The sequence below is a fragment of the Myotis davidii genome, unplaced genomic scaffold (assembly GCF_000327345.1).
Source record: "Myotis davidii unplaced genomic scaffold, ASM32734v1 scaffold120, whole genome shotgun sequence".
Classification (NCBI taxonomy): domain Eukaryota; kingdom Metazoa; phylum Chordata; class Mammalia; order Chiroptera; family Vespertilionidae; genus Myotis; species Myotis davidii.
The window spans coordinates 1304066-1314752 of NW_006294778.1; the positions used below are offsets into that span (position 1 = coordinate 1304066).

Genomic DNA, 10687 nt, shown 5'->3' on the forward strand with positions numbered 1-10687 from the left:
CAATTAGGGTTGGGGGGGCAGATCGGGGGTGGGGCTGGCCAGGGGGAAGGGCCGTGGGCGGTTGGCCAGCCGGCCCTGCCCCCAATCGGGGTGTTGGGAGCCGACTGGGGGCCAGATCAGGATGGTTGGCTGCTGTAGTGCGTGTCATAGCCACCAGTTGCTCTGGTCATTCCGCCAGTTCAGGTGCTGGGCTTTTATATATATAGATTTTTTCCATCACCATTTATCCCCTCTATGTCCTTTCCCTCTGCATTCACCCTTCTCCACCCACTCTGTGTCCATGAGTTCTCTCTTTTTTTTCTTTTTTGCTCAATCCCTACACACACACACACACACACACACACACACACCCTCACACCTCCAGAGCTGTCTGCCTGCTCTCTATCTAGGAGTCTGACTGTTTTGCTTGGTATTTCAGTTTGTTCATTACATTCCACATATGAGTGAAATCAAATTTTCCTTAAGTATGGGCTGGTTGACCTATAGACGGGTTTATTAGATACACTGCCCCTGAGGGTTCTCAGACCCATGGTTGCCATGAGAACCAGGTAGGCTTTTTCTCCCAGGGATGCTGCCCAGAGACTCCTGTTCTTAACTGCTAGGGGAGGGTGTTGGGAGTTATAACATTAGGTCCCTGGTTCCCAAACCCTGCACCGCAGTATATTTTAAATTTTCAAGAGAAAAAGCAGCTCTCGACAGCTGTGAGACATGCAGATCACTGGCCGAGGTAACTCCCCGTGTCAGCCTTGGATCACAACCTGCTCCTTTCAATGGTGCTGCATCTTGGCAAAGCTGGGATTTGGGTGCTGGCTGTGCAGAAAAGCAAGAACCATGTGCCAGTCAGCGGGGCACTAGGAAATGCGGGCGATGGGGTCCGGCTGAGTCTGTGGTTTGAGAACTTGTGCAGTGCCCACCAAGCACACACATTCCATTAGTAAGTAATTCTCGTTATTTAAAATGAAATAAAAACATTATGTGTATTTTTTTAAATAATTACCAAGTTGTCCTGAAATAAATATTTATCCAGCAATTTAGCTCTAACTACTTAGTAGATGGAAGTGCTTGCTATTTCTCTTGGCCTAGGAATGCCATGAGATAATTCTTGAGATGGGAACCGTGAACCCAGAAAGTCTGGGAACTTCTACATTATTAGGTTATTAGCAACTTCCATTTACTTCTTCTCAATATATATATAATTGATTTCAGAGAGGAAGGGAGAGAGAAACATCAATGATGAGAGAGATCAGCTGCCTCCTGCATATCCCACACTGGGGATCAAGCAAACCCAGGCATGTGCCCTGACTGGGAATCGAACCGTGACTTCCTTGTTCATAGGTCGACGCTCAACCACTGAGCAACACACACCCAGCTTTTCTCAGCTCTCAATGCTGAGCTCGGGAATTGATTCTGAACTAAACAGCCCGAGAGTCTGGGAGCTGCAAGGCTGGTAAGCACCTATGGGGATAGAACATACGTAGCGTGTCCCTCTCCGCCCCATCTAACCAGGTTTTCGTGAACAGATACCACTTCGGAATGCGCTGGATGCACATCTTCCTGCTATAAAAACAGAAAAGCAAGCATCCATTTGTGTGCCAAGGTCACGGCTTTATCATCCCGAACTACGAGTGGCCTGAGTGTCCAGCTGGCCCTGCCGGCTCGTTCTTGCCAGAAAGAGAGACCACAGAGCAAGTGTTCTAAGCTATGGTTATTATTGTTGGTCCATAGCCACCCAGCTATTAGCTTATTCGTAAATAACCTGGTTCAGTAAATTGCCTCATGCACTTATCTTTGTGGGGGAAAAACAACTTTGTCTGGGCCGTCCCGCTGGGAAGGAGCACGCTCCGAACTTGGCCTTCTGTGCGGACCTGACGGAGACGGATCTGGACGGGGGAGGCGCTGGCCACACTTGCCCGGAATGTTTTCCAGGCTATTAAGATAGGGCCGTGGACTCCACTCCGTGGCTCATGTGTATCTTGTTGGGATTAATTTCAAACCGTTACCTGGGAAGGATCTTGGCCCCATTTCCTGTGTTCCCATCTGAGGGGAGATTGGATGGAAAAGCATGAATCCCCACTAACCTTTAGCTTCCATACGGTGTTAAGGCTCCGTTTTCTGTTAATGTTTGGGAGTCTATTTTCAACAGGCAGCATCACCCCCAGGGCTATGGCCCCTCCTTTCCTGCCAGGAGCCGGTCCAAGGTCACCTCTCCAAGAAAGGTTGTTTCCCCAGGTAGGGATTTTCCCCTGAAGTTAGGGAGGGAATGAAACCTCTTAACTAAGTGCCAGGCGGGTAATTAATCACTTTAACTACAAACAATCATGCTTAAGCTACATAATCTTTACTCCCTGGAATGGAGATAAGAAATGCCCTAACCTTTGGAATCCATGATATGACTATAGAGGCATGCTTATAGGATCAAATGGTATAAATACAGATGTAACAAGACAATAAAGAGAACCTATGCTGATCAACTGAACATTGTTTCCGTGTTATTCCTTCTTCACTGACTCCGTCCACACCTTTGGGGACCCCTGGACCTGCTGGGGTTGGACCCCAGCACTTTCCCTCTGCCTAGACCAGGGGTTCTCAACCTTCCTAATGCCTCGACCCTTTAACACAGTTCCTCATGTTGTGATGACCCCCAACCATAAAATTATTTTCGTTGCTACTGCTTAACTGTAATTTTGCTACTGTTATGAATCGTAATGTAAATATCTGATATGCAGGATGTATTTTCATTGTTACAAGTTGAACATAATTAAAGCATAGTGATTAATCACAAAAACAATATGTAATTCTATATGTGTTTTCCGATGGTCTTAGGCGACCCCTGTGAAAGGGTCGTTCGACCCCCAAAGGGGTCGCGACCCACAGGTTGGGAACCGTTGGCCTAGATTCTCTTCACTGAGCTATTACCATGACTGGCCCCTGTAGTCATTCTTTCAGCAAATATTTATTGAGTACCTACTATGTGCCAAGCACTATTCTGGGTGTTCAGGTTATGGGAGGGAATGGTGACAATTAATAATAGTTATCACTTATCAAGTGCTTGTGATGAATTAAGTGTTCTGATAAACCATTTATATGTATTATCTCATTTAACATTCAACAGCAATCCAATGTTCAACACTAACCCAGCAAGTTATCCACATTTGATATGGAGTAGCTACTTTGCATCAACAAGTTTCCACATTTTTCTGATAAGGAAAGTGAGAAGCGCAGCCAGCATGGCTCAGTGGTTGAGCATCGACCTATGAACCAGGAGATCACAGTTTGATTCCTGGTCAAGGCACATGCCTGCCTGGGTTGCGGGCTCAATCCCCCATGCAGGGTGTGCAGGAGGCAGCCAATCAATGATTCTCTCTCATCATTGATGTTTCTCTCTTTTCCTCTCTGAAATCAATAAAAATATTTTTTTAAAAAAAAAAGGAAAGTGAGACACAGAGAGGCTAAGTAACTTCCCCCAGGTCACACAGCCAGTACCTGGGGAGCTGGGATTTGAGTTTGCATCATTAAACACTCCGTGTGCCCTAGCTGGTTTGGCTCAGTGGCTAGAGCGTCAGCCTGTGGACTGAAAGGTCCCGGGTTCGATTCCGGTCAAGGGCACATGCCTGGGTTGCGGGCTCGATCCCCAGTAGGGGGCATGCAGGAGGCAGCCAGTCAATGATTCTCTCTCATCATGTGATGTTTCCATCTCTCTCTCCCTCTCCCTGCCTCCCTGAAATCAATAAAAATGTATTTTAAAAAATAAATAAATAAAAATAAACACTCTGTGAAGTGTTTTTCTAGCAAGACACGGGAGGTCCCTGATCCTATTGGCTTACATTTCAGTGGAGGAGAGAGGGAGTATACACATGAACAGCAATTTCAGAAAAAGAGTAATAATAATGAACCAGGGTAATTCAGAAGAGCCTTCCCAGAGTGGACAGGGGAGAGTAACTACTTCACATCAATAGTTGGAAAAGCCTCCACTAAGGGGTCATCTGGGTAGAGACCTGAGAAGAGCGGCCATGGGGAGGCATTCGGGAAAATGGTTCCAAGCGGAAGGAATCGCAGGTACAAAGGCATGGAGGCAGGGCCAAGTTGGCTGAGCGTAGAAGATGACCAGGAACCACGGGATCCAGCCCGTGCTTTTCAACCTGGGCTGCACACAGCTGCCTGGGGGGGCTTCCAAAAACGCTGACGCCTTGGTCCACACCCAGGGATTCCGGGGAAATCAGCCTGCGGCTTTTGGCTGGGGCGAGGTGGACTTTAAAAGGAGAGGGTTGCCGTGGTCCAATGAGGGATGTGGGTGGCTTGGACCCGTGGAGGTGGCAGCATCTCTCTTTCAGCCCCTGCTCCCTCCGCACAGGATTGTAAATGGCTCCGGGCTGGCCCCTCTCCCTCACAGCCCACCCGTGGTCCACAGGAAGCACTCACATCCTTGGCCTGGAGATCCCGAAGGCTGAGATGCTTGGCTGCCCGTGGCCTGAGAGGGGTTCGGCTCCAAGGTACCACGCTGTGTTCCTGGCCTCAGGGCACAGTGTGAGTGTCTCCATCAGGCCTTTGGCCTTAGCAGAGCTGGCCTTGTCCAGTGCGTGGGTGCTCACACACACACACACACACACACACGCACGCGCACGCACGCACTGCCTGCATACGCAAGCATCACATACGACACACCACACATATAATACATAACACACATTGCATATACACACCACAAACTACACACACAGGTCCTCACACACAGAATCCACATGGGCACACCCTCCGCACACACATACACTCCCTGCTCTCTAACTGGTCTCTCTCTATCCCCTATCACACCCCTCCATTCAACCCTCTATACAACTGCTTGATGATTTCTCTAAAACACAAATTAGGCTACTTTTTAGCTTAAACTCCTCCCAGGGCCTTTCCAGAACCTTCGGACTGAAAATTCTAGCCCCTTACTAAGCTGTTCAGGCCGTCTATAGTCTGTTTTCTGAGGACCCCCTTCAGCTGTCCCCCACCTTCCTGCCTCATCGGCCAGTCTGATCCCATTGCCCACCCCTCCTCCCCTCCCCATGCAGCTCCTTCTGCCTCCGCTTTGCCCTTCCTCGGGCCTCTCAGAGCATCCCTGCTGGGTAGTCCATCTGAAGTCACATTCATCCTTCCCAACCCTGCCCAGCTACCTCTTCTGTGAAGATTCCCTTGACTCCCCAGGGAGTTCCCTCCCTCTTCTGCAGGTGCAGGGGGATGACTGGTTCCCGTGTCTGTATCCCCTGCCAGGTAGGTGACCTCCTCAAGGTCACTCTGTATGGAGCACTGGGTCCTGGCGTCGGGTAGGTGCTCGCGAACGCGGGTGGCTGGCACTCACCTTCTCGCCCTCCCACACAGATCAAAGTGGAAAACCAGCATGACTACCAGGACATCACCAGCATGGTGGCGATGGCCAGAACCTACGCCACCACCGAGGCCTTCATCGACTCCAAGTACGACATTCGCATCCAGAAAATCGGATCCAACTACAAGGCTTACATGTGAGTCCCTGGGGAGGGGGGCGGGGGGGCGAGTCTGGAAGGAGGGAGGAAGAGAGTGGGGAGAAACAGAGATTAGTGATGCATGTCCAACCCTGTCTCCCCCGCCCCAGGAGAAGGCCCCATCTGCACATAACTTTTCCCCTTTCCACCTTTTTTATGACCTTCTCTGGTCTGTAAGCTGAGGGCTGACGGTCCACCCTGGCTTATCCCAGGGTGAAAGTCTGTCTGCCCAAACAAGGGCTGTCCCCCAGAGGAAGGAAGACACGGGCATGTTTGGGGAACTTCAGGTACATTCAGATTGTGTGTCATAGGAGATGAGACGGAGAGAAACTTGAGGACAGATCAAGCAGGGCCTCAAACGCCTCGCTTAGGTTGTGGATTTTCCTCTGTTCTCTGCCATTCAGAGACGTGGCATGGTCTGACCTGAATTAATAAAAAGGTGGCTCTGGGCCCTCGGGCTGCAAAGGGGATTCCCTGGAGCCACTAAGACCAGTTAGGAGACCATGTCAGGATTCTCTGGCTGCAGGCAACAGAAGCCACACTTGACTAATTTGATGGAGCTTTTTAAAGGGATTTATGAGAAAAACATGGACATTCAGAAACTTAAAACAAATTAACAAAGTCACTCAGTTATCAGTTTCAGAAATATGAAGGTCCAGGGCAGCCCAGGGATCTGGGTAGCCAGAAGCAATAGACAATCTCCATGGCACCCCGACTGGGAAGCGAATGTCCCCGAATCACCTCAGGACTTTATTGAGATTGTGGTTCCACAGAAACAACGCTGATTGGTCCAACTTCGGCCACAGGCTTGTGGTCAGAAAAAGTCAGAAAAGCAGCATGGAGAGTCCACCAAGACGGCATGCGACAGGCACGGGGGCATTCTCCAGTGGAAATAGGGAAAAGGAGGGGGCAAGCGACAGGAAATCCAGCACATTCCCCAGGGGAGGCTCCGGCAGAGGGTGACTCGCTAGGAGCCGAGGTGGGAGGGCCCATCTTCAGAGCATCTCTTCTGCTCGAGCCTCTCTGTCTCTCACTTTGGAATGTTGTTGGTTCCACCTGAAATGATGAGACCCCAGAGAGCCACCTGATGCCCACGTGCCACGCCCTACGGAGCCCTGGCTGTGTGAACGGCGCCATGCAGAGGGCTGCAGGGGCCGGCGAGGGCAGCTAGAAGTCTCTATGTGCTTCTGCACGGTGCAGTTTGTGCTCTAGGTCAGGGTCAGCAGACCACAGCGCACAGGCCAAATCCAGCTGTCACTTGTTTCTGTAAATAAACTTTTACTCATCATGCCCGGCCAGCATGGCTCAGTGGTTGAGTGTTGACCTATGAACCAGCAGGTCACGGTTTGTTTCCCGGTCAGGGCACATGCCGGGGTTGCAGGCTCGATTCCCAGTGTGGGGCATGCAGAAGGCAACCAATCAATAATTCTCTCTCATCATTGATGTTTCTTTCTCTCTCCCGCTCCCTTCCTCTCTGAAATTAATGAAAGTATTTTCTTTTAAATAAAGTTTTACCCGTCACAGCCATGCATGCCCATCGATGCATGGTCTACGGCTGCTTTTGTACCACCTGGATTGCCTACACCGAGGGTCAGCACATTGCTCTGCAAAGGCCCGGATGGTAACTGTGGGCCTTGCAGGCCATGCAGTCTCTGCCATTGTCTGGGAAGCTGGAGAAGGTGCAGGCAGTTGACCTATTTCCTCCAAAGAGATGGAGCCCGTTCCCAAGGAACACCTCGGCCCTGTCCCGCCAGTCAGGCTCTTGCACCCAGGAGCCAGGCCAGACCTGTGGCGGCTCTCTGATGCCCTCGGGGTGATGATGTCCCCTCCTCCCTGCGCCCGCTGAGTGAGGGAACATGCTGGTGCCGCAGCCCAGTGCATTCCTGAGGCCTCCGCCGCCCGTCATGGTATCACTTCCCTCCTCTCCTTGCTGTTCGAGTTTCCACTTGACATTGACTGCACCTTGTCCCAGTTCCTCTCCTTGAGGATTACCTCACTGCCGCATTCTTTATGCCGGGCCTTTCTTCCCTGACAGCCCCAATTTGTCATTCATTACGGCGTTTCCTGGACCCTGAGCTGGCCCACATCCCAGGGAGGGGGTTCGTGGCAGACCTCAGGGGAGGACATCCTCTCCGCCCTTGCCCGCTCAGCCTCCTCTCTGGCCCACCTGCCGCCCTGCTCTCGGGCCTTTGCTACTGCAATGTCATTTTTCCAGGCCTCTCCGCAAAGCTAGGAAAGATACGTGTGTACCTTAACCCATTCCTCACATACCGGTGATCATTTCTATAACATTATCCGTCTGTGTCTAAAGCTAAATGGAGTTCACATTGGTGCCTCCGGCTTCCATCTAGTCCCACAGGGTTCATTTGGCCTTCCCAGATTGCTTATCCAAACGTCCCACTCCAGCAGGGAGTCCCGGCTCCCACCATCCACCATCTCTGTGCTTACGTGCAAATCCCACTCTACATGCACTTTGCAGTACCAGTGCCCCACATACCTATAAGAAACACGTTACCAATTGTGATATAGGGCTTCGTACAGTCCCTTTCGTACTGACTTGCCATCTCTACTCATTGCCAAGGTGACTTAGGTCAGCTCCTCCATCCCCGACCCCACCTTCCTCCATGAGGGGGTCAGCGTCATACATTTGCAACCTGGACAGACAGACCTTTTTGTCACAGTCTAGGCTCCATCGTGCACGCCAGTAGCTGGATCACATTAGGGCCAACTGTCTCTTTCCCCCAAGCCTGCCATGGGCTCTGCAGGGGCGAATCGTAGTTCAGAGCATGGAATTTCTCAGATATGGTTTGGTGGCTCTGCCACTAAGTGGGAATGATGATAAAATAATATCCGTCTTGTTAGGTTCCGTGAGGCTGAAAGAAGCCAGTGCTTATAAAGCCCTTAGACCCGTGTCTCACACATAGAAAGCACTCATTAAATATCAACTCTCACCATCATTATCTTCTTGGAAGGAGAGCGGTCTGGCTCTGTTCCTGCTGCCTCTGGCATTTGAATGCCTTCTCTCATTTCCACTCACTGAGAAATCATAGTAGCGCCCATTGTACTAAAAGATTGGGGGGCGAGATTTCCTTTAATCCACACAATACCCTGGAAGGATGGTACTTTAATGATTCCCATTTTACAATGAGATAATAAAGACACGGGGATGCTGACCATAGTTATACAGCTAGAGAATGCAGGGACCAAGGTTCCAACTCACATCCGTCTGACCCGAGTCAGTTCTGCCTCCTCTTACCCCAGGATAGATCCCATGATAGCAATCCCTACTCATCCTCCAGACACATCCCACTGGCTACCTCCTGCGGTCGCAGTAAGAGACTCTGGTTTGGTCGTGGCTTCCCCAGAGCGCCTCTCTCCTTGTGTAGATCGATAGCCCCACCATGCCTAGCCTCTGGTTTCAGACTAGTTCCCCCTCTAGGTAGTGAGCAGCCTGAGGAGGGGTCACCTCTGTACACTCAGACCACTTCCCAGGACACAGGATGGCCCAGTGAGTCTTTGCCAAATTGAATGGAGTTCAGTTGAGCTGAACTGAATGAAACTGAATTGATGTGAACCTTATCGATGTCTTTGTTTATCGATGCCCCCTGGTCATTATGACTCCCATTGGCCGCCATCTAGTCTCTTCCGTACTCTTTTCTCATTTAGGACATATTTTGTAGCAATTCCACCCCCACCACCACCCCCCACCATCACCCTTTAATCCCCACCACCTACCTGCCCTTGGCCATAAAACAAATAGCTTTACCTCTGCCACTTTGTTTATAGCCATTCCGTCTTTGCTGAGTGCACATGAACCATTGGACAAGGTTTGTCTGCATTCTGCACACACAGTCCCTTCCTCACCGGCTCTGTGCCAGGTCCCACTGGACATCAGGGGACGAGTCAAATGTGTCCCCTGTAAAGCAGTCATTACAGGTGAGAGAGCATTACTAAACACTGGTACAGGTATAGTGCAGGGGGGTCTACTCTTGTTGGGGAAGGTGAGCTGCCAGGAAGTCACATTTCAGGCAAAACTTGAAGGATGAGTAGGACTTAGGGCAGCAAGGATGAGACAAAGACTGGCAAAGAAAAGGAGATGTGTGGAGGCCTGGACGTAAGAAAGAGCCATGGGCATGGGAGCACCCAAAGGGAGGTCAGTTGTTGCCAGGCAGAAAAGACAAGGGAACTGAGAGGGTGATGAGGCCAGAGGCCCTCCTGGTCTTCACGATGAAAAAGTAATCACTCCTCTCCATGGGTCGTTTTCCCTATGTTTGGGAGCTGTGAGAAAATCCCAGAATCCCCAGGGGTTTTGCTGGCCTAGTTCTCAAAAAAAGAGGCCAAAGTTTGGGGGATTTCATTAGATTGTGTAGACATTTTTTAAATTTAATTTTTAAACTTCAAAGGTGGCTTTGGAAAAGATACTAAGATCCAAGAAATACCCAAAATGCCAAGATTGTGAGTTTGATCCCCTCTCAGGGCACATACAAGAATCAACCAGTGAATGTACAAATAAGTAGAATAACAAATCTATGTCTCTCTCTCTCTCTCTCTCTCTCTCTCTCTCTCTCTCTTTCTCTCTCTCTCTCTTTAAAAAAGGATCAATTAAAATTATTTTTTAAAAGATCCAAGAAATAAAGCAATCCACATAAAAGATAAAGCTGAGGACAGCATGTGTCCCTAAGAATACATTTCATAATGAGAGCCTCCTGACAGCCAAAGCAAAGACGGAAAGCAGATCAGGGGAGCATGTCCCTAACGCCCTCACTGTGTTATTTGTTCTGATACAGGAGAACCTCCATCTCTGGCAACTGGAAGGCCAACACAGGCTCTGCCATGCTGGAGCAGGTGGCCATGACAGAGAGGTGAGAAAGGGGGAAGCCGCAGCCGTGGCGGGAGATGGGTGAGGAATACAACAGCAAGCTGAGGCTGCAAGGGGGAAAGGCTCACCCAAAATGATAGAGGGAACTGACAGCAAGAATTCAGGTGATTCACCTGGCCGGTGTGGCTCAGTGGTTGAACGTCAACCCATGAACCAGAAGGTCACATGCCTGGGTTACTGGTTTGATCCCCAGTGGGGGGCGTGCAGGAGGCAATGGATCGATGATTCTCTCTCATTGATGTTCCTAACTCCTCCCTTCCTCTCTCTGAAATAAATAAAATTAAAAATTAAAAAGAAGCGTCCA

The 10687-nt window shown here is 50.0% G+C and overlaps 1 protein-coding gene across 2 annotated transcripts in view; it reads left to right on the forward strand.

Moving 5' to 3' along the window:
* The window catches only part of SYN3 (synapsin III), a 416488-nt gene that overhangs the window by 382948 nt on the left and 22853 nt on the right, over nt 1–10687 (forward strand). For both annotated transcript variants that reach the window (XM_006769322.2, XM_006769323.2), the window contains exons 8-9: nt 5362–5504; nt 10292–10366. In XM_006769322.2, coding sequence (XP_006769385.1) covers nt 5362–5504; nt 10292–10366 — 218 coding nt within the window. The remainder of the gene's footprint in view (nt 1–5361; nt 5505–10291; nt 10367–10687) is intronic.